At 34.2% G+C, this 24,767-nt stretch overlaps 2 protein-coding genes across 2 annotated transcripts; both read right to left on the reverse strand.

Annotated features, from left to right (window-relative positions):
* LOC18586989 (uncharacterized) lies at positions 1 to 6,392 on the reverse strand. Its single transcript, XM_088810489.1, has 9 exons — positions 6,149 to 6,392; positions 5,900 to 6,042; positions 5,224 to 5,321; positions 3,503 to 3,702; positions 2,612 to 3,319; positions 2,337 to 2,485; positions 1,701 to 1,928; positions 1,111 to 1,260; positions 1 to 438 (listed from the first exon to the last, which is right to left on the reverse strand). The coding sequence occupies exons 1-9, from the start codon at positions 6,390 to 6,392 to the stop codon at positions 199 to 201; spliced, it is 2,160 nt and encodes a 719-aa protein (XP_088666615.1). The 3' UTR covers positions 1 to 198.
* A 4,684-nt stretch (positions 6,393 to 11,076) lies between these two features.
* LOC18586990 (uncharacterized) lies at positions 11,077 to 15,114 on the reverse strand. The gene is made up of 2 exons (XM_018129565.2): positions 15,018 to 15,114; positions 11,077 to 13,380 (listed from the first exon to the last, which is right to left on the reverse strand). The coding sequence occupies exon 2, from the start codon at positions 13,272 to 13,274 to the stop codon at positions 11,334 to 11,336; it is 1,941 nt and encodes a 646-aa protein (XP_017985054.2). The 5' UTR covers positions 13,275 to 13,380; positions 15,018 to 15,114; the 3' UTR covers positions 11,077 to 11,333.
* Positions 15,115 to 24,767: the final 9,653 nt, after the last annotated feature.

The following is a 24,767-nucleotide window of genomic DNA, read 5'->3' on the forward strand; positions in this document are numbered from 1 at the left end:
GAACTTACAACTCCCTTCAAAGAATTCCTCCAGAAATCCTTTTCAAGAGAAACGGATGAACAAAAAGATAATTAACAAGCATTAACCATCAAGATTTGGTCATGGTAAAATGAAAACAAAATCGCCTCATATTTTTTTGAAAGGTGAAAAATCGCCTCATCAGAAATATCTTTCAGGACTACCCCTACTGCCTGATGCTTATTCACCATAAAGGGTGGATGCACTTGATTTTCTTGAAATGGAAGGTGATGGTGGAAGTCTTCCACTAAAATGACTCGGGCTGGTAATTTCTATTGTAAAGGTTGAATCATCATCACAGGGAGATGGTGACTGTGACTCACAAGAGTCTCTGCTCACTTTATCTGATTCTGCAGGTGAGAAGTCTCTGAAGCCACATACGCTGTCACAGTCCATTATGTAGTTTAAAGCATAGACCACCTGCAATAGTATCGCTTAATCATAAAGATTGAGCATTTTTAATTAACAAAGATAAAGCCAAATGTTCATATGGTTTTAGCTGTTGAGATTTATGTCCAAAGAGGCTGGTAAAGATTGATCTGGCAGTGCTATCTATGCTCTGGCTGTTTGGGAGTTTTACATGAACATATCAGAACTCCTCGGGAGGGAAATTATACAGTGAAATCATTTGCTAACGTAAGTGTTTTAGGTGTTTAAAGTTTTGCAGCTAAGTTATAGGAAAGATCTTTACGTTTTTAGTTTGTGAATTTTGTCTGTATGATCTTATAATATTCAACAAAAGTCAATGCTGAATAGATTCAAAGGATAGTACATAAGTTTTGCCTGCATTTTACCAGGGATTATACTAGTTCAAGACCCCTAGGGGCATGACTACACCACCTTCTCCACTCCTACTAATTTGATTGTTTGGATTTCTTTAAGACTGGTCTCATATAATGACTGATAACTAAGTATATCAGCACCATAGGTCCTAATGATGGATGAGTAGAACACATATGAAGGAAAAGTTAAGGTTTCGGATATATTGATAGCTGAAGTGTTACAAGCATGTGAATACTTAGATTTTGAGATGGATGTTGCTGAATTACTGTAGCATTGAATATTGAGTTCAAAGACTTATTCAGAACTTACCTTATCCATTGATAATCTCTTCTGAGGATCCTTGCTGAGACACTTTTCAGCTACTCGAACCATCCAAAAGAGTTGATGGACATCATGTGACTCCAGAATCCTGGGGTCAATCAAATCTGGGTAGTTCCGGTCTTTCAGTAGTGGTCTTGCCTGCAAGAAGATAGAACTGTATGTAATGAACCCTGACACTTAAAAAGAATTGTAAACTTTAGTAGTGGAAGACTCTTCTTCTTTCCTTTTCGCCTGCATGTCATTTTAGGTGGATGACTACAAAATTGCAAACAAGGTAACACCTTATTGCAAATTATTGCTAGTGCATAAATTTTCTCACTTCCAGACCTCTATGTGTTTATTCTTTTTTCCTCTTGAAAAGATATATAGCATAATTTCATAGAATCAATTGGAGTTGAAATAATTATTTGACAGGGTTAAGAAAACTTCTTGATGTACTCTTTAGCTGATTGGGTTATTTAATGAACTGCACAACTTAGCAATATAGAAGGTGGCCTTAGTTCATAACAGTCAAAAAATGCCACATGGGGCATATGTTAGGATCTAGTTAAGAAAGTATTGAGTTTTGAGACTTTCACCCATCCAACAAGACTTTTCCCTCCAAGTCTTTTGTCTGTCGTCTTCATTCCAGTGATCAGCTGTAACAGGACCACCCCAAAGGAATAAACATCTGTCTTGGTTGACACTTTGCCGCATTCTGCGTATTCTGGTGCCAAGTATCCTAGAGTTCCAACAACTCTTGTTACTGTCTCCGATGACTGATCCGAGTCTTCTTGTTGAGTTTTTGCCAAGCCAAAATCTCCTAGCTAATGTGGTGAACGGGTTAGGAACTTCAATTAGTTGAGGTCAGAAAATGTAATTGCAGAATAGGAGTTAGTATTGAATTATATCATCTGTATGCTAACTGGTTTTACCTAGACTCAATACATCAAGGACAAGATAAATATTGATTCACCAGAGTGCTTAATTGTATTGACCTGATTAAAAATGTCTCAATTATGCTGCAAGGCTGCAACACTGATAGTTGCTATTTTAAATAATGAACAGTGTTTTCAACAGTCTTATCTGAACGAGAATCCATTAGTATAAGATGCATGACTGAACTAAGGCTAGCCTAAACAAATAAACATCACTGTCTTCAATAAATAGGCAGGGAGATCTAGAAACATTTCCATAGTTACCATATATAGTAGTGAATGTAGTTTGGTCATTACCAGGGGTTCAAAATCATGTGTTACAAGGATGTTGTTTGGCCTCATGTCTCTGTGGACGATATTGTTGTCGTGCAAATATTTTAAGCCCCTAGCAGCTCCCAGCGCTATCTTCACTCTCTTTTCCAAAGTAAGAGGTCTTCTTGTGTGCTCTGCAATCAATTTAGCAAGAAATAATATACATTGATTACAACTGAATCCGAAAATGCAAGATCAGATCTTGGTAATTCATTGTGAAAGAGAAGTAAATCTGAAAGCTCTTCTGAATCAGTCTTTACTTGATAAATGAAGGTCCAGTGAACCATTGCAGACAAATTCATATACGAGTAGCCTGTGGTTTCCTTCAGAGCAAGACCCAACAAGCATGACCAGGTTCTCATGTCTAGCTTTCCGAAGCACTTGAACTTCAGACTTGAATTCTTTCTCTCCTTGGAGGCTTGCATTATATTTATGTTGCTTTACAGCAATCTTCAACCCATTTATCACTCCCTTATAGACAGAACCAAATCCACCTTCTGATAGGAAGTTCCTTGCATGGAACCCATCTGTAGCAGCTTGGAGCTCTGCATAAGTGAAGTCTCTCATCCACCCTATCTTTGGTCTTCTATTCTGGCATATTAAGCAAATTGAATTTTTGAATACCTGATCCCCTGGATTTCTCCCCATCCAATCATCATTGTGGTTATGTTGCTTTTCATTTTCATCTGGACTATATAAGTCTTTCTGGTCTCCACTTTCAATGATGGATAATGGGGAATGCTCTCCTCCTGTTTCCGGTCCTGTAGTTGTAGTGTATTCTTCATCATGAAGATGTGAGGAAGGAGACTTTGACTCATTATAACCTGAAGTTGATGCTCTATTACTTCCACGACTTGAAGTTGAAGCTGAATATGAGGTGGATTTCCTACTATAATGCCATGGATGCTCTCCACTACCTTCACCTCCTTGTTCTTTCACTAAGCTGGTGTTCTCAACCCTTTGAGATTCTGAAACAAAATGAAAATATATTTGAACTCTTCATGATTTCTTGACATGAACATACTCAAGTACATTGCATCATCCCAAAGAAACCTTACTATAAGTTTGCGAGGAGAAAATTGTAGAGTTGCTTCCCACCATGGTTCAAGAGTTAAAAATATCATTATGCTAATGATTGACAAATAACTTACTTCGAGGAGTCTGTGCTTTGCAGGGGCTAGTTGCGGGAATCATTTCAGCATATGTTACGTTACTTTTCCTTGCAGCAGGTGCTTTATAGTTATCCCTAACATTTGGTCCTCTTAACTCTTCAACATTGTTATCTTTCTTCATCCTCACTATATTACATGATAGGTTCTCTAAAAAGTATCTCCGATCATTCTTCAAGTGCCTGTCTCAAAGATAACAGTGTACAGGGTTAAAAATCATTGGAAGAAAACTTTCTAGTGCCTTATTTGTTTCCTCCTTCTTTTCCCTGGTTTTTGAACTTCAATTTGCACTTCTTTCATGAAATAAAAATGGAGTTATTTTCCCTTTTAAGCTTAGCATAATGGTTGGGGATTGGCTTGAGTAACGATATTAAATTTGAATACAGTAAAAGGGAAAAAAATGAAGAAAAGAGTCACTATGACCTCTGTTGTTAAAACTTCAATTCATATGAACTATGAAGCTTTGCTAGCCTTCCAGATTTTCAGTTAAAGAGAAATATTACTTTAAAGCAAGAAGTCAACTAATAGTAACTGATCAAAACAAGAGAAATTTAAGGTACTATCCATTTGCAGCAAGCCAGACTTAGCACTCTACAATCAAGAATTTGCATACCTCTTTTCAATATATTTGTTACCTCCGCTTTTCTGCAGAATAAAAGGGTGTAGAAATCTTTTTCTTTTCTTTCAGCTGTGCTACCCTTAGAAAATTTGGAGAACAGCTCTAAATTCATACATGATAGATCACTAAGGCTGTTGGGAGATGCTATACTGAGCCCAAATAGGCCATTAATTCTTTTAAAAGGAAGTAAGTACTTGGCAGTTTCAGTTTTAAGGTGCTCCTAAAATGGTTTGATCCATTACTGATGGAAGAGATGACATCTAGTTATCAATGTCCAGAATATGTTTATCAAGCCTTAGAGAAGATACTCCTTGGGAAATTGGAGGACTGGAAGCACCTAGTAACAAATGTGGTGTGAGCTTATCTGTTTCCTAAATTTATATTGTTTTGTTGTTTAGATCCATGTAATTCTGTTCAGAAGCTGCTTGTTGCAGGTATCTTTTCTCTGCACTGTATACAACATTACTCTATTCAGTATCTTCTTGTTGGTTCATGATTATGAGAAGAAAACAAGTGAAAGAAAAAGTTCAGTTTCAATAAATGCTGAATGGAAGTAGACCTCTTACAATAAGAGGAGGTGATGTCTTTAGGCCAAACCTATCATAATGAACTTTGCGCAAGTAGGCATTTGTTTCTGACTTGGGTACTGTAACCTCCATGAGAAACAAACTGCAATATTACCACTAGTTTCCTAACTCTGACATTAACTATGCCATCAAGCTTGTAATTTAACATTCTGAATTTAGTGCTTGATCCATACAACTCCACTCATTTTAACCTTCAGTGCAATTTGCAATGTCTCTGTTATCTCTTATGATTTGTACTTGAATCAAATCACTCTTGCATAGCAGGGCACCATGGCCAAACCCTTTTTCCTCCCTTTAACTTGATGCAAGTAATATACAATAAAAATCTTTTACTATCTACTGTTACTTGGGCATGTATTGAGTTTTGAATGGAGTTTTTTAAATTTTTAACTTATTTTATGAGTTAAAAAAAGATCCATTTATCAGCCTAATAACCTGGCACTGAATGAATTCATGAGTTTGATGCACAGTTTGTTTGCAATAATCACATGACTTACCTGTCAAGTACTATCCATGTTGCATGAAGTCTTTTGGCAGCTTTTGAAGCAACTGCCTTTAAAGGAGAACCTGCTCGCATCTCTATCCGGAATTCTATCTGAGAAAAGTCAAGCCATACTACATTAAACACTTTAACCATGACGTGCTGTCACCAAAAAGATGTGAGCATGCTATTGAATTTTATTATCCATAAATATGGCCTATTTGTAATCCAGTCATGCAGTTCAGTTCAGGGGAGGGGATCGTTTTTGTTCAGCTATGTGCATAAAGCTATAAGCACCTCAACTCATCAAGTGATCTCCTACGAGCAGTCAAGAGACCCTTTATCCAGGAAGTCAATTATTTTGAGCAGATGTTTATGTTTCATAAAAATGTAATCAGAATTACTCAGGATCAAAACAAAATCTCTAAGAACTTCAACTGACATATATTTGTTCCTACATGAATCTGTTTTGAATTTTCAAGTTCTAATGTCTTCACATTTATTAGGCAGATAGAATCATAGAAAGCTTCAGATTCTTTATATTAGTAACTAACTATGTTCTTAAGGAAAGATATGTAATTATGCTTTAGCAAATTGCATATGCTGAAACTGCAAGAACTGGTAATGATAGCAAGAACAAGGACTAGAAAAGCAATAAATAGTTATTCCGGCAGTGAAAAATTTTATCAGACCTGCCCCTTTTTGCATCGTTCGGATATTTTCACTATCTCAGCATGCTTTTTGTACTCTTCTATCTTTCTTTCCATTTCTTCTGCAATGATCTTTCTGTTTGTTCCAAACATGGAACTAGGATCAACCTTGATCCTATACCCCACTGAGAAAAAAAAAATGAAAAGGAAGATAAGGAAAAGGAGATAAAAGAAACTGAGCAGAAGGGCAGTTAGCAAAAGCATTCAAATGTGATTCATCCAAGTGTTTACTTATCATATCTATTGTTTTTTCCTTCTCCTTTTCAAGAACAAAGACGCATGAATTCTTACTGAGTTTTCCAGCTCCCATGAAAGATAACGTACTAGGATTATTAACCTGGTGAAGAATTCCAAGAAGTATAAGCTTGTCTCCAGGCTTAAGTGGTAAGCCTAGCAGGGCCCATTTGATTGTGCTTAGACCTAGTTCCCTTGATGCATCCAGGATCACCACCACTCTTTCAGCTTCTGTTGCCATGATTACTTTGGTTGAAGTTTCCAAAACTATTTTGCACAGTGGTATTATGCTTCCAAGAATAAACCAAGTAGAAGATTACAGAAATATTTAATGATCAGTTTACTTGTAGCAAATGCTTTTTCAGTATTTCTGCTAAAGAAAAATCTTTGCACATACGGTGCTGTTTCTCACCATTGCTGCAATTGAATTCAAAGCGTTTCTCTCAGTGAACAACCCAACCATTTATTGCCAGGAAAGCATCAGTAGTCTAAAGCTTTTATAAGTTGTAGTACTATGAATTCTAGTTCAGGATTCTGTTCAAGGTTTTAACTTTTTAACTATATCAGAAACAGAAGAAACATGTACAGCAAAATGAAGGGAATATGATAAGATTGAAAACACTAGAAGGGGAAAAGAAGAAAGAAAAGAAAAGACAAGAAAAGCAGAAAGAACTCTTCTAAAAACTAGTTCCTTCCCATTGATAGTCCACTGATGATTCTGTCTAAAAATTTGAAGCAGAAGGTTTAAAGAAAATTGTAGAGTCGAGGTTGGTGGTGAATCCAAGCAAGCATCTCTGGAATCAATTCAAGCGTATATTCGAATATCCAACCTAAGGCCCTGGAGTTTCTTTCTGTTGTATTGAGAAGATATAGCCTTTGCCTTTGCCTTTGCCTTTGCTTGTATACATCGATGTTTCCTAGGTTTACCTCGATAATATAATTGCTATTTGATGAAAGCTAACATTCCAAAGAAGGCAGGGGTTATCGGTGAAAGCAAAGCCATCTAGGAATCCTCTCCATGGGAATCATTTACTTGGTTTGGTGACTGATGCATACAAGCTTTGTCTGTCCTCAGCTGGACATAGTTATTTAATTATTCAATGTCAAACACAACTTATGTGAAGCTAGTTTTGAAAGTGTGTACTCATGTAGTAACCTATTGGCCCCCTTATTTTATGTACCAAACAAAAAGTTTAAATTTTGTAATTAATCCCTCTGTTTCTAAAAAAATATGGATTTAATTCTTGAATAATAATTAGTGTAAATCGAGTCTTTGTATTTTTCAATATATTTTGACCAAGCTTACATAACATTAATTGAGATAATTTGTTCTTTTTGGTTAATGTGGCGTTAATTATGTATTGACATGACATTTATTGTATTGACGTTGTTATTTTTGAATTTTTAATTATTATTAAAAACTAGCATTCATTAGGTGCAAATTACAAAAACGTCACGTAAGTATTTTTTGCCATGTCAACAACTGCCACGTCAATATTTTTCACAGAATCAACAAGTGCCACATTACTATAAATTTGTTGTCAATCTAATCAATGTTACGTCAGCACATTTTACGGTGAAAAATTGATCGATGTTAGGATTTGGATTGAAATTAATAAAATTAAAAAAATATAAAGACTCAATTTACATAAATTATTATACAAAAACCAAAATCATAATTTTTATAAAATACAGGAACTAATTTAATAATTAAGAAAAAAAAAACAAAAGAAATGCTGCCCTTGTTCTGTACGCGGCTAACATTCTATTTTGGAGGAATATCTTTCTTTCCAGTGAATCCCTACTCAGGCCATCTTTCTATTGGCATGATACACAAGCAAAGCATCATCCTGCTAAACTATTGCCTGTTTATTAGATTAACAATATCTGGGTTTTCTCGCTTTCTGCTTCAGAAAATGATTTCTATGTTTGCATGTATGTGTCATTGTCTTTGCATCTATGCAAAAGAATTAATGGTGAAAATTCTGGGTTCGGACAAGAGAAAACAATTGTTCAGGTTCTGACTGAACTGAATAAACTTTGAATCTTTGATAGTTTAATCGACCTGATGGGACAAAGAATGTTGACATGAATATCAAGTTAAAGTAGCTAGCTCTGGTATTTTCACCAACTAGTTTAGGGGATTTTCACAAGTCCAGATTCATCATAATTGGTAGATGATAATTTCTATGATTGATTGTCTATTTATTTATTTATACATGTTTTAGATTCCTTAATTTGTTCTTTCTTCAGATGTTCAGGTATCTTCGACTTCATCGTAACTGTCCATTCATGTACATTAAGCTAATGCAGCATTTCGTTTCATTGGATCGAAAAGCTGCATCTCATGTTATTGGACAGCTTTTATTTTATTTTTAAGAGTAATATAATAGTTGATATTTTTTGCAAAATGCTTTTTCCCATCCAAGAGCTTCCTTCACAGATCCATAATTTTAATCCAAAAGATATAACTCTTTCACCCGTAAAAGAGACAAACTTATCTTGCTCCGAGTTTAGTTTGATCTTGGTATTTTTCATAAAAGATAAGTTTTGATTTTATTTGTCACGGGTACACATTTTAATCCAAAAGACATATATATTAGGTGGAGGAAAGTTCTTTGTTATAAGCTCTAAGACCCATCTCTTACATTACTCATGCGGAATTTGTGACATGTCATTTAAGACCCATCTCATATGTTACTCATGCGAAATTTGTGACATGTCATTTTTAATTAATGCGAAATTCATAACACTTACATTCACTCTCAAGTTGTAGGCGGAAGGGTTTTTCTATTTAGGTATAAGAGGAAATATTACAATTTGAATTTAAGAATTTTATCAACATCTCGTTTCATCTCATTTTTATTATTAGAGTTAATTATACGACATCAAAATTTAATCGAATTACAATTAACTTTTATACGAATTTAATGAATTAAATGATATCCAAATTAGGGTCAAATTTTTTTTTATTAGATATCCAAATTAAATGATAGCACAAAATTTAATAAAATGTGAGATGTGTTTCATTATCATTCACAAACACTCTTTGTGACATATTTTTACATTACTAACAACTCAGTTGGAGACTTCTTATGAAAATGGTTAGACCAGATTCTGGGCCTGAGCACTGATTAAGGAGATCAAGCAAAGTTCTTGATGATACTACATACTTAGATAAAGTGAAAGGAGGAGGCACTGTCAATAGCATTTACTTAAATAAGTATTGTCACTAGGAATGTCAACGGATCGGATACCTTATAATTTCGAGATACCCAATCTTAACCCTATTAAAAATTAACTACCTTAATCCTATTAATTATTCGAATAATTTAAAAATTACTACCCTAATCCTAACCCTAATACATTCTTACTACCCTATAATTACCCTAACCCATTTAAATACCCAATTAAATAAAAAAATTATTAAAATCTTCTTTATGGGTACCCAATTACCCAATTAACTTTTCTAATCTCATAACTTCTTTTTAGATTTATATGTTATAAGTTTATATAAACAAAGGTAAATATTGTAATTAATAATTTTATGAGTTATAATTTTTACAATATTAATACAAAATAAAAAGTACATATATATATATATATACACACGCATACATAAAAAATATTTTAATATAAAAAATAGTAATTATATTTCTTATAAATTAACACAATATATAAACTATATATATTAAAAGACATTATAAGTTAATTAATAATAATAGTTTCATGAATTAATTTAATTAATTATAAAGATTTATTCTTAAGTTCATGAGATTAAAAAAAAAACATTTAGGTTCTAAAACTATTCTAATCTCAAAAGCTTTCTTTAAGTGTATATATTATAAAATTGTATAAATAATGGTATATATATTATAATTAATAATTTTATAAGTGATAATTTTTGTAATGTTAATACAAAATAAAAAGTAAATAAATGTATATTAAAAGTATATATATAATAGTAATTATATTCTTTTATCATATGATATAATATTCAAATTATTTAAATATAATTAACAATCTAATAATTTTTTAATTTAAATATATTAATGTCATCGTATTAATAATTAAAGTAACCATACTTTTCATATATTTGTTAATTTTTAACAAAAAAATTTGCTTGTAAAGTTGATAAAAATTGTAAATTTTTAATTTAATTATTAAAATAATAATAAAATATTTATAAATATTAATTGAGTTCGGGTAAAGGGTACCCAAAGGGTGGTACCCGAATCCTACCCGAACCCGATTAAGATAGTGAAATCACTATCCGAACCCTACCCAAACCCTTTTATAGAGTATCCTAACCCGGTATAATCGGATAAGGTACCTACAGGTACCCTATAATAGGATACTCGTTGACATCCCTAATTGTCACCATTTTCAGTTAGAACACAAGGGGAAGAAAAGCCTTTCAATTTTAAATAGAACAACCCTTTTTTCATTGATAAATTGTGAGAAACTGAATAGGATGACTGCTTCAGAAATTGCCTGTTACTGTATGAGCTTCTCTTATTGTCCTGAACCCACTAAGAATGCTTTCTTTCTTACTCAGATCTAGGAAATTCAGTCTAAAGACATGATCTTCCAAACCAGATGATTCTTTCTTTCTTCCTGGGATCTTCCAGGGCAGGGCAGGGCAGCACCACTCATCCACAAAGGTAGAGCAAAGAGAAGGGGAAACTTTTAAACTGTCTTGTGAAGAATGGACAAAAGATTTTATCAATGTAATGATGCTAATAACTTATTAAATAGAAAAAACCATATAATATTAAAAATGATATGATATAATAAATACAATGCTGTCAGAAAGTATAGCTATCTTAGTGATATCAATACAATGATTGTAACCATAAAGCATTAAAAAAACAAAAAACAGCAACCGCTAAATCAAGGGTATCCCATGCAAATACTGATCCATATAAAATCAATGCAATGTGGCGCATTTATATTAATATATAAGCTACTTTCTGCAAAAACATGAGCTCTAAAAAGCTTCATAGCAGGACAAAAGCCAGAGCGTAGGAACTAGGAAAAAAGGTCAGTTTCGTTACACATGTTGTAGCTCAAGCAAGTTCCTAGCTTCTAAGGAAAGAATTGAATCCAAATGGGAGACACCAAGACAATTCCCTCATGAAGATTTATTACTTCTCAGCACCCAACAGTGTCAATTCAATAACTATACCGCGTTTTTCTTGTTTCTAAAGTTTTCCTTCAGTGATGCAAATTTCTTCTTGCACTGGTTTACAGTCTTCCCAGGAACGGCAGCTGCTACTCGTTCCCATCGCTGACTGGTTTCTTTCGGGAATGTCTTTAGAGCCTGAACCAGTGCTCTTTCTTGTACAGCAGACCACACATCTTGTTCTGAACTTGATGAAACCCCAATACCAGAAGCCACATCAACAGGATTATTTGCAATTCTACCAGAGTCTTCTGGGCTAACTGTCTTCACAGCACTGCTTTCAGTCCCAGAAGGTGTAGAAACCCCTTCTACTTCATCCCTAGTGGAAAGCGGAGATGCAATAGACTGCGCCGGTTTCCTCTTCTCAAGAAAAGAATCAAAAGCTTTGGCAGCATCAGGCTTCTGGAAGAGGACTGTTTTGGTAGCCTTCAGAATTTCTTCCACAGATCTCCCTGTACCAATGTACTCTGAAATAACCTCCCACCTGCGAGATGTCCCTTTGGGATATTTCTGCATTCCTTTTCTCAAAAGCTCAATTTCTTCCTTGGTCCAAGGTTTCTCCTTCTTTTCAAAGCTGCTCAAGAGGACACTTCCATTGGACTCCACAGAACCATTCAGCTCTGAGCTTTTCTTTTCATCTGGTTTTTTCTCCAAATTGCCACTGTATCCGCGTGCATCTCTGATTATTTTAGCCTGCTCTAACCCTTCTTTGTTCTCCATCTTATCACATAAACTTCTAAGCTGCTCAATACCAAGAGACGTACAAAGACTTTCCACATCATCCTCAGAAAGATCAAGCAAATGCTGAGATAAAGCAGGTGCAGACAGTGTTCTAAGGCGAGTTCGCTCTTTCCGAAGGAGCTTCTTCTCTTTCTCCTTCATTTTCTTATGTTGTAAAGCAGCTTCAGCAGCTCGTTTCTCCTCCTCTTCTTTGCGGCATCTCTCCTCTTCAGCAGCCCTGGCAGCTTCTTCCTCCTGCAACTGCTTTGCACGAAACTTGGCTTCCTTTTTCCTCTGTTTCTCAGCTTTCTGCTCTTCCTTTCTCCTAAGTATTCTAGGGTCTCTTTTATAGGCATTGTCAACAAGTGCCCGTATCCGAGCATATTCCTCCCTCCTAGCCTTCTCAGACAGTTTTGCATTCTGCCTCTCCATCCACCTTTTATGATCACGAGACTCAGCTTGCTCAAGGTCATACTCATCTGCATGTGGGAATTCCCTCCAGCTTTTAAAACTATACCAAAAATTATAGAAATTATCAACATCTTTTAGTGGAGTGCTGTCATCGCCTAATGTTGGGATAGGTTGGTTCACCGACCATCGTCCATTCCTCATGAAAGCTGGGCCAAACACCTTGAAGAAGTCCTGTGGGCCACAGTCAGTTGGAATTTCATCATCAAACTCATCTGTGGAGTCATAAATTCTCCTCCTTACAGGATCAATCAAAATCTCATATGCCTCTTGAATGGACTTAAAGTGATTCTCTATTTCATCCTTCTTCACTTGTTTTGCAGCCTCAGTCTCCTCTGCAAGAAGAAGGGCAGCAAGTTTGTCAGGATGATGCCTCAAGGCAGCTTCACGGTAGCTTCTCCTAATCTGATCCTCTGTGGCAAGATATCTTAAATGGCTCAACCCCAGCAATGCATAGTGATCTTGTTGCTTGCCATCAGCAGCAGATTTCTTTTTTCCTTTGCTGCTATACGAATCAGACGATGGCATATATACTTGTTCCTTATTATTAGAAACATTCTGATCATCAACTTCCGCTGTATCATCCTCTTCGCAGCCAAGGAGTTTAAGAGCAGCACAATGAAAAGCATGGCCAGCAGGTTCATAATTTAAAGCCTTAACAGGAAGGCAATTTGAAGAAACATAGAGTGGCTGTCCATCCACAAGCTCCTGAGAATAAGAAATAAGCTGAATGCTTGTGTGGACCGCCATAATGTTTATGGTGGACACACAAAACCAAAAAAGATGAAGATGCCGATGCTAAAATCTCAGATAGCTTCACTCTAGTTCGTACCTAGTTCGAAACTTGTGTGACAATCTGCAAAATTGCAAGCAGTAAGCTCATGTTAAGGTCACAAAAGATATACAAATGCTAAAATGATGCAACTCGCAGATTAGTTACATGATATTGCGCTGAACACCAGACAATAAGTGGTTGCCTAAAGTATCAAATTGCCTGATCACAGCAAGCAATGCATCGTTAAAATAAAACAAACTAGAAAAATTATATTATACCTGCGTTGCAAAATTTTCCCTAATACTTAATTCACAACCACTGCTACTCTCCCCCACCCCCCCACCCCCAAAATATCTTCTTTTGTAGACAGGTTTGTGTTTAAATTTAAACAAGCTTCAAAATTTCGCACCCTAAGTTGCTAAAGCTGTGCATATAAGCCCTCTTGCCTCTCTTTATATCTTTGGGACTTGGTATGATTCTGAGAACTTGCTAGAAGCAATTTTTACACCTCTCTTGTTCTTCAAGTTCTTCTAAGAATAGAAATACTAATAAACCTACACATATCCATGAAATATCCATAAATTAATCACAGAACCACTTTTGGACCCACGTATGTGAGCGTGTGCATGGAAGATTTACAGATCTTGAACCATTGTCATAAAAACTTAGAAGACCCTTCTCACAAACCCAGTGAAGCCTGAGGTACATGAACATCATATGCATGTTTGTATATATAAATACACACATATAATATCAAAGACAAGATATCTATTATCCATTATATCTAACACACTTTAAATCTCTAATTTCACTATGACATGTTCATGCCTTTCCATTGCCTTATGTATCACAAAGTTCATGCATTATCATCAACTCAAAGTCATCACTAAATACAGACTAGACTCTTTTTCATCTCCAACAAGAAGTTACACCTGAACAATATTACTGCTATTTATTCTTGTTAACATATACATGTCGTTGCTTTTTTGCCAATTGAAAAGCCCAGACCATAACAAATAAACAAATAATTGAAACTTTCACGAAAAATAAAAAGATGCTTAACCAAGACACATCTTTTATGAACCTTTTGCTCCTTAAAAAGGATACATATTGGCATCAAAAGTTTGCAACTCAGTAAAACTCATCATCTAATGGATTATAGGGAGGTTTTATTGATAGGTGACATTCATCTAACACTTGGTGAACGAGCTTGCCCTAAACTCGTTTCAATTATTGAGTTAGCATAAACGAATTCGAAGAGAATCTTAAAAGTCATTTACAAAACGAGTCGAGTTTAAACGTAAGTAAGTGTAGAGAGGAAGGAAACAATCTGAGACTGACCATCTCCCCCTTTCCCTTCAAAACCCATTTTTTCTATTCCTCCAAGCAAGGGAAAGAAAAAGGTTTCAATCAGTTATGATTAGTGTCTCACAGCCAATCATAAAACCAAACAATATTAAAACCTCTATTTTAATTCACGAAAAGTACAATTATACAATAACTAGTACTTCCTACCTTTCCTGTCCCTTACCCTTTCATCTCTTCCATATTCAGACCATTATTTCTCCTATCTTCTACAATCTAAGTTTTAACTGAACTATTTGTTCTATTGCTTGCTTTTCTTTCTTTAGTCGAGTTCCAACACGAAAAATTCGAAAAGTAAGCAGAAGAAAAGATAGCAAAGGAAAATTAAAGAAAAGGAGAAGGGAAAGGGTTACCTTAGCTTAGCTTGGGGCCGCGTGGTGGAGTGCTATGGTGGCGTAGTTTGTTTTGATCGGAGACCCTGAAATTATATAGAGGAAAAGAAGGTATATGAGTCTGCTTAGTTTGGAAGAAAACCAGGGCACGCACTTGGGACACTTGGGCTGGGCTTCACTGGGCTTTTCTAAAGCCCCAATTTTAAGCCTACAAAATTACTTTTACCAGCTTATGTCTCATTCATCACGTAAGTTCAACCTCTCATAAAAGCTTCACTAGGTACTTTTTCTCTTCAAGAATCTGCTACTCTTCTACCTTCTGCTTTCCCTTCCACAACGGTCGATCGACAATACTGCTGCTACCATGTTCGTGGGAATCAGGTTTGAGCTTTCTGATGCTGCGCTAATGTGCTGCTATCGCTTCCGAAAGTCACTGGCAAGTCCATGCTGCATCTTGATCAAGACCTAATCAAGGATTTTGACTTGTATGGAGAGAAAGAACTTTGGGAAATAGGGGATTTGTATGGTGAGTGTAATCTTCAATCTGGTGACGATTTTTACTTCGTTAAAACGTTAAAGAAGAAATCTAAAAATGGTTCAAGCATCAATCACTCTGTTGGCACTACTACGTGGATGGGTGAAGATTCGAGCAAAGCAATAATATATTCCCCATTTTTAGCAGTGCAGCCTCTAGGGTTTAAGAACAGGTTGTGGTATAAGGGTGGAGTGTCGCAACAAGTAAGTTAGTGGATAATGCATGAGTATAGTTTGGTTACTAATTTGGGGCTCAAGAATAAGAATGGTTATATGCTTTGTCGGCTTTGAAAGAATGATCGTGATGAGATAAAAGCTGAGAAAAGAAGATAGCACGTGTTGAAAAAATGTTATTACACATGTTTAAGATGTTTAACTTCAAAAAATTTATATCCTAATGAAATAGAAAGATAGAGATCAAGTTACACGTTATGTTTAAAAAATAATGTTTTACACGTCATGTTCAAAAAAATATTATTACACTTCTTGTTGAAAAAAAAGAGTTATATGTCTTTGTAAAATACAAAAATAGAGATCAAATTACACGCTATGTTGAAAAAAAAATTAAATATCATTTTGAAAAAAAAAATGATCACACACCATGTTTAAGGTATTTAACTTTAAGAATTTATGTCATAGTGAAATATAAAGATGAAGACTAAGTTATATGCTATGTTGAAAAAAAAGCTATCTAAAAGGTTGTTACATGCTATATTGAAAAAAAAAGTTATTATATACTTAAAGTATTTAACTCTAAGAGTTTATCTGTTGGAAAATAGTGATATTTCATAAGGCTTGAATCCCATATTACCTAGGTACAAAAGATGTTAAGTGCTTTATATAAGTAAACTCATTATGAGCTTCTTGTAAGTAGGAAAAGAAAGTGAGTTCGTGCGCATATGATATTAGGCCAAGCCTTGAAAAAATATGAATTTTCCCCCTGCGCTCAAGTAAACACATGGCTTAAGCCTAAGTGATATTTTGTACCTTGATAACTTTATTTTGCCTTGGTAGCTTTATTTTTAATCTTACCTTGACTCAATCTTTTTATCATGGTAAAGAAAGAATTAGTCTTTGATTGAATCAAACTCAGTCCTTTTACTAGGTCTTTTAGAATATTCTATAAAATTCCTTTTACCTAGTTTTCTTAAGGGTAGAATTAATCTTTGATTGAATCAGCCTCAATCCTTTTACCAGATCTTTCAGAATATTCTATAACCTTCCTTTTATCTAGTTTTCTTAAGGATAGTGTTTTATACCTTAGACTTTCTTGTATTATTTTTGTGTTTCGTGATTTTTCCAACATTATATCCTAGTGAAATACAAAAATAAGGCCTAAGTTACACGTCATGTTGAAAAAAAAAAGTTGTTACATGCCATATTTAAGGTGTTTAAATCCAAGAGTTTATATCTTAGTGAAATACAAAGATAGAAATCAAGTTATATGCCATGTTTAAACCATGTCGTATTCAATAGATTTATTACACGCGAAATGCATTAAAATTGTTACATGCAGGCATGACGTGTAACAAGTGTAACAATTCTGGATAGTATTCTAATTTACAAATTTCACTTATATAACTTCAACCCATCAACTTTGGGATTCTGTAAATGTAAATCAATAAACACAAAAACATACATTGATGTCATCTCTGCTATTTAGTTTGTAGATTGACTACGATATGACGAGAAATAGATAGAGAGAGATGTCGATGGTGGTAAAATTAGAGAGAGTTGGATGACGAGAGAGAGAAATTGAGAGCATAGTAGACGGATACTGGATAGTGAGAGAGAAATCAGGAATACAGCAAACAGATGCCGAAGAGAGAAATCGGGAGAAAAAATTGTGATAAATGGTTTAATTTATCTAAAATGGCTTTAAAGGTATTTTTGTCAAGTGATGACAAAAATTAGGGGTTATATTTGAAATGGTCTTATAAGGTTGAACATTTTTCACAATTTCCTCTAAAATTTATATAACAAAAGCAGCACCCTTGAGTGCTAAATTATTAGTTAATTAAGGTTGGCGGCATTTTCCTGGAACAATGCCATTTCGATTTGTCGATTACGTAGCTCAAAAATTCATGATTTCGCAAAGAATGTATGATTGCTGAAGCAGCTATAATTCTCTTTTATCTACTATTGTTGGCTGCTTTGATTTCATGATTCATTGTATCAACTATTAAAGTAAGAGATTAGTAATTAAGTTACATATGAATTATATCAAAACTTAATTTTAAATCATTTACTCTATTTATCTCCTTATTTTGTTATTCTTTAATCATTTATGATTTTTCTTTAATATCTATACTTCGAAGAGATTATTTAAAAATGGAGTTAGAAGTGGTGATAAAGGTAGAGGTGGTGATAGGGGAGGCTTTGGTGGTAGAGGACGTGGAAGGAGGGATCAAAATGGGGGTTGGAACAATGGTGATTGTGCTAAAGATACATCTTTCAGCTGGAACAAAGAGGCAAACAACGGTGAAGGGTGGAAAAGTGATGATGAAGTGAAGTGAAACCAAGGCTGGAATGGTAAAACAGGTCCCAGAGATAGAGCTAAGACTTGGAAACAAGGAGGCCAATCTTCCATTCGGAATCAATCCAACGATGTAAAACAAGGTGGCTGGAATAAAGGCACTGGTTCAACTAATGAAGCAGATGGGCTAAGTGACTCAAACCTTGCTGAACTTTTGGGAATCAAAGAAGTGTTCACCATCTTTGCGGCTTCAAAATGGGCTAACTCTCATGAACTTGATCTGGAGAGCGATTCCACTAATGTTGTTTTATGGGTCAATCACCCATGAAAAGCCTTTTGGTTTCTTCGAAAGTGGATCATGCAGATTGAGAATAGAATAAGAAAGTTGCTCGCTAGTCCATCCACCATGTAAACAGAGAAGCGAACCAGAAGGCTGATGATCTCGCCAAGTCAGGTATACTGAGAACTCTCGACCTGTGATGTGTGTATGGAAATGATAACGCTAATGAATGACCATGTTATACGGAAGACTGTTCATGCTAATTGTTACCTTAAGAATTGTTGGCTTAGATTTTCCTACTGCGTTTTGAAACCTGTTGGAGAATATGGAGACTGTTTCTGAGAACTTTTCTATAGGGAGTTCCTTTTTGTATAGTGAACTTGGTTGCATTGGGATAATCTGTTCTCTGGAAAGAATCATTACTGGGATCTCAATTGCAACCAGGATTGGCATGCTCTGCTTTTCTTTTCACAGGGCATCTTGATAGGGTTCCTTTTGTAAACCCTTCTTATGAAATAACATCTTCTATGCCTTTAAAAAAAAAAGAAAAAAGAAGAAGGTGGGAGTGAAGATAACAACTGGAAGTCATCCAGTTCATCAGGTTGGACCAAATGTTCTAGCTGGAACCATCCAACAGGTAACAAGGAAGTTAATGAAAGTAACAATCAAGGACATGGCTCTGTTGGAGGTTGGGATAACCAAGGAGCAGGCTTTGGAGATCAAGCTAGGACTTGGAATCAATCAAATGCTACTGATGAAGGCCCATCTTTTGGTCGGAATCAAGATTCATGGGGTAAGGCATGCAGCATCAAGTTCTTGGGGACAGGGTAGTGGTAGTTGCAAGGGAGGATGTTAATTATCTTTCAAGTGTGCACATTTTCTTACCAAAGGTTTCAGTGCCGTAGAAACTTTATTTTGTTCTTTTGCACAGTTAGGTTATGAAACCGTAATGCCTCTATGAAAGACCATGTTTATAACCTGTAATGCTTTTCCATTTCCTACTTTGTAGAGCTCAAGAAAGCCCCATTTTTCAAAAAAAAAAAAAAATTAATAATGTGTTAACTAAAACAATTTTTGGACATAAAACGACATGAAGTTTTATCCTTTTACACTGTTTTAATTATATATATTGTTTTCATACCTGTGTAGCCCAAAAAAAATTTAAGACGAAAATTATGGTTATTCTATATTTGTAATGTTTAATTTTTAATCTTAAAATGTTAAACCTATACAAATATATCAAATTACCTTAAAAAATTGTATTTAGACCATATATGATTCATGCAATAAAGCTATTTTATAATATTGTTTTCGTACTTTTGGTTGAGCAGGAATCACTTGTTTCTTAAGTTGCTGAAGATGCTTATACGCACAAGTAGATGTTGCAAGTATTTGAAATTGTTGGACAAGTGTTATTGTCCGTTATCATCTTTACATCAAAAGGAAATGGGAAAATCAAGCGCAAGTATTACTCATGAGACTCATATAAGGTGTTTGAAGCTGTAAGAGCCATCCTTTGGAATGCTTAGGTGTACATGTTCCTATATTTTTTTCTATTTTCAAGCCTTACCTGTAATGGTGCTATGTCGGATGATTGGGCAATTGTCCAGATTTGATGGTGGTTGTACTATTTTTAGAAGGATTTGCAAACATCTGGTGTTTATGGTAGTATAAAATTTTCTTTCTTTAGTATTAGATGAGGGTGCTGTTAGAGCTATAATCCATCCTGCAAATGTGTGATTAATTTTAAAAGGGTGCATAACACCATATCAGTTACCATTAGTGGCTTGAGAGGATACCATGGCATTATATTAACTTGCCTTCGGTACTTATGGTTTACTCTCTTTTTCCTTTGGAGAAGGAAAGGGGAAAAGTGAGATTCATAGACAAATATATGGGTCATGAATCAAACTTGGCCAAGTTATGCCAGAAATCTTTGCCTGCTATGCCAGACAAGCTTTGCTTCTAAAATTTATTGATGATTTTCTTCCTTATATCCTGTTAGTTGTCAAGATCTATTAACAGTGAAGGAAAAGCTCCTGGAGAAAAGAAAAGAAAATACTAGAAAGCAAGGAAAATGAACTAACTTTTTCATTTACTTAAAGTTAGTTTCAAGTATTTATACAAGAGTATTAACAGTGTAAAAAATGAAAATTAAAAACCTTATTACAAGTAAATAAATATTCTATTTATTTACAAGCCAAACATGTATAATCTTATTCACGTGTAACTACTCTATCTAACACTCCCTCTCAAGATGAGTATTATGAGCATGGATGTTCAAAATACTCATCTTGCTATGTAAAAATTGAAATTGTCTTGGTAGGAGAAATTTGGTAAACAAGTTTGCCAACTAATGAGAAGTTTGTATATAGCTTGGCTTGATAAGTCCTGCAATCTCCTTCTCTCTCACAAAATGATAGTCAACTTCTATATGTTTTGTTCTCTCATGAAAAATAGGACTTTTGCATATGCTCAAGGTAGACTGATTATCACAATATAATTCCCCAGCTGAATAAGTAATTCTAAAATCTGTCAACGAGAATAACGACCAAATAATTTCACTGGCTGTCATGGACATTGACCTGTGTTATGCTTCAGTATAACTTTTGGCTACAACACTTTGTTTCTTTGATTTCCAACTTATCAAAGAATCACCAATGAAAATAGCATAACCTGTCACTGATTTTCTTGTAGTCAAATAACCAACCCAATCACTATCACAATAAGCTTTCAGTTTCAGTTTCAGTTGTGAAGATGCAGATAATAAAATTCACTAACTAGGAGAACCCTTCAAGTATTTAAGAATTCTGTAAATGAATATATATTCCTTGGTTTATCCGTAAATTGTGACAAAATTTGAACCCCACACACAATGTCTGGCCTAGTAAAAGTCAAATATATCTGCTTCCCAATGAGCTGCCTATACATCATAACATCTGTCAACAATTCTTTTTTATCAGTAGTTGTTATCTTCTTATTATATTCCATTGGAGTTGAAGCTATCTTAGAACCTAGCAGACCATGTTCAGTAATAAGATCCAATGAATATTTTTTTTTGACATTATAAATTTCCTGTAGGAGATCTAGCTATTTCAATACCTAAAACATACTTAGGTGAACCAAGATCCTTCAGCTTGAATCTAGATCTCAAATACTGTTTCACTTTAATTTCAATTTGTGCATTAAAACTAGTTACTAAAATATCATCTACATACACTAGTAAAGCTATTGTTCAATTTTTTACTCACGTAAGTATATATATCGCAAAGATAATATAGTGATGAGTAGAGTGTCAATCCCACAGGCAATTATTTTAATTCTTATTGTTAAGTACTAAAATTGACACACCTTAATCTTATCCAAGCAATTAAAATTATAATTAAAACTAATAAAGTAAAAAACTAAAAATAAAACTAATCCAAAATCTATTAGCAAATTTACTTTATTAAATTTAAGTGACTATCAGACTTAAGATTATGATATCCATCAATACTTCATCTAATTATTGTCTCTCTCTCTTAACTCAGTTTAATGGATTAAGTTGCTAACCTAGAGTCCTAAATTATTCGCAAGTCTCTGTCGAGTTTTTCATAAAAATATCTCTTCCAATTAATTTATTATATGTCTATGAAAATTAAATTGAAAAAAGATTTATTAAGTTTATGCTCTACTCCTGACTACGTATGGCTTATAGGTGTATGTCTACCCTATATGCAAATCAAACCACCTAATTGACTAAGTGCATTTGATCATACGCTATTTTATTCAAGGTCTACTTAAATCTCCTTCATCAAGATTTAACCTAGATTTCTAATTTAATTTAATTGGTGATTAGATAATCAGAAGCATTAAGAATTGAATAAAATAAACAACTTAAATCCATTAAACATAAGCAAAAGAGATATAAATGAATCAGACTATGTATTGTGTTCAATCATAATATTAGATAAATAATTTAGTTCCTCATCAAGTCACACATCATCATGAAATTAAATTTAAACAATAACATCAAACTAAGAAAAACAAAAGAATAATGAAAAGATAAAACTCAAGAATTATAATCTTGATCATCCAAATTTTCTTAAATCCTTCAAATTCTTCTCAGCTTCAATGACTTTGTGGCTTGATTATCAGCCATCAATATGGTGTTTGGTTTTCTTTTTTAAAAGTCCTCCGAAAGGTTATTTCTATAGGACTTTGAAGTTAGGCCAAGTTGAGTGAATAAAGTAGTTGATTCCAACTAGGATTTCCATATCATACTACATGAGCCAGTACCTCGACCAATTGAATAGCAAAAATCATAATTGCTCTAGGATTGCTACAGTGATTCAAATTTGACAAGATTTTTAACCACCTTCTCGATCGAACTGGGTGAAGTGATAAACATGAAAGTTGTATATTTTTCTCTTATCTTTACAATGGTCAAGAATCATTTCATTTGGAGTTCTGTAGTGGGAGTTATGATCAAAATAAGGAGACATGTGCAGTGAAAATCTACACCTCAAAATTGCTTTCCTTGTTCTTAAAATTTTTCCTTCATTAAACACCTGCAAAAGCATGAATAAATCAATAACAACCTTTCTGAATCATATTAGCACTAAATTAAGCATAAAATTAACTAAGATTAGATTGACTCACCTAAATTAATTAACTTAAAATAATTTAACTAAAACCTACTAATTTCTATGCATTTCAACAAGAACTAAGTTAAATTACTATCAAAATTAAGCCCGAATAACTCTATATCATAGAGTTATCAAGAGCCACGAAATCACCTTTATCAGATTTCTTTGTCAACAAAGAATAATTAGCCTTTAATTGCATAAACCCATACTAAATCAAAGTCTTTATAAATTTGGCATTCCATTACCTTGAGGCTTGTTTAAGGCCATATAATGATTTTCACAATTTGCAAACAAGCTTAGCCCTTGGTGGACACTCCCCCTGAATGACAAATCTTTAAGGTAACTCCATATGAACATCTTCAATAAGGTCACCATTAAAAAAGGCATTATTGATATCTAATCGTGACAAAGACCAATTATGAATAGTAGCCAAAGCCAGAAAAACCCTTACAGTTATCTGCTTAGCAACGGGCTAAAAGTATCTTGATAATCAAAACCTTCTTGTTGATTGTAACCTTTGGCTGCTAACCTAGCCTTAAATTGGTCAATACTGCCATCAGCAAGGAACTTAAGTTTGTATACCCACTTGTAACATACCCACTTGTAACCAATTATTGGAAAATCAACAGGAACAACAACTACTTCCCAAGTTCTGTTCTCTACTAAAGGAGTAAATTCATCTTGCATAGCATTTCTCCACTGAACATGTAGAATAGCTTGTGCAAATGTGGTATGCTTAAGAATAATAGAGAGATTAGTAGTGAAAGTCTTGTGTGTGGGAGAAAGCTGACTAGCTGACAAATGTTTGCTAATAAGGTATGCTGTAACATTAGAGGTCAGTGAAGGTAAATCATAGTGATAAGATTCTAGATATTTAGATAATCATTTGATGCGACCACTTCTCCTAAGATTAAAAGAAGTTTCAAGTTGTGAAGAAAAAAATTCTGGTTGAGAATCAGAAACAAATGATGAATTTGGAAGAACATCAAAATAAGAAGAAATTTCTGATGTTGAAATAAAATAATTTGGTTGAGGAGTGGAAATTGTGGCTTTATGAGGAAAAACCGAATCATCAAAGGAATATGATGGAGGTGATTTAGAACAAAAAGGAAAACATAAATCCGATTTAAGAGAAAATTCTTTGTTGCCTAAATTTTTGAAAAGAAAGATTGTCTCATGAAACACAACATTCTTGGAGATGAAACACTTATGACTTTCTAGATCATAAAGCTTGTAACCCTTAACACCAAAAGAATAACCAATAAAGACGTATGGTTTAGCTCTAGGATCAACCTTTTTCTTGTTTTGTTGTAAAGTAATAGCAAAATATAAAAAACCAAAGACTTTGAAATGTGAATAGGATGGAGGCTTTTGATACAACATTTCAAAAGGAGTTTTGTTGTGAAGAACTGGCTGAGGAATTCTATTAATAATGTGAGTTGCTGTAAGGACAAAATCTTCCCAAAATTTAATAGGAAGAGAAGCTTGAAATAAAAGTGCTCTAGCAACATTTAATAAATGCTAATGTTTTCTCTCTACAATATCATTCTGTTGTGGAGTCTCCACAGAAGACAAATGATGCACAATGCCAATTTTAGAGTAAAACTCTTCTAACTTAAACTCCTGTCCATTATCTGACATTAGAATTTGCATTGATGTATGAAATTGAGTTTGTACCGTTTGTCAAAACTTAGGAATTATGACATTGACATCAGATTTAACTCTCATAAAAAATGGCCGTGTAAACCTAGAAAAATCATCAACTATTGTTAAAAAGAAATGATGTCCTGATAGTGTAGTTGTAAAATATGGCCCCCATATATTTGCATGAATCAATTCAAAAGGTTTTGTGG

This window comes from Theobroma cacao, chromosome 10, assembly GCF_053813885.1.
Source record: "Theobroma cacao isolate CCN51 chromosome 10, ASM5381388v1, whole genome shotgun sequence".
In the NCBI taxonomy this organism is placed as follows: domain Eukaryota; kingdom Viridiplantae; phylum Streptophyta; class Magnoliopsida; order Malvales; family Malvaceae; genus Theobroma; species Theobroma cacao.

Bases quoted from the DNA above. Each gene is read 5' to 3' on its own strand.
- LOC18586989 (XM_088810489.1), bottom strand. From the start codon at position 6,392: ATGGCAACAGAAGCTGAAAGAGTGGTGGTGATCCTGGATGCATCAAGG. The intron at 2,486-2,611 runs GTAAAGACTGAT...AATTGATTGCAG, and splicing joins ACTGGACCTTCATTTATCAA to AGCACACAAGAAGACCTCTT. The intron at 439-1,110 runs GTAAGTTCTGAA...ATACTATTGCAG, and splicing joins AGAGATTATCAATGGATAAG to GTGGTCTATGCTTTAAACTA.
- LOC18586990 (XM_018129565.2), bottom strand. From the start codon at position 13,274: ATGGCGGTCCACACAAGCATTCAGCTTATTTCTTATTCTCAGGAGCTT.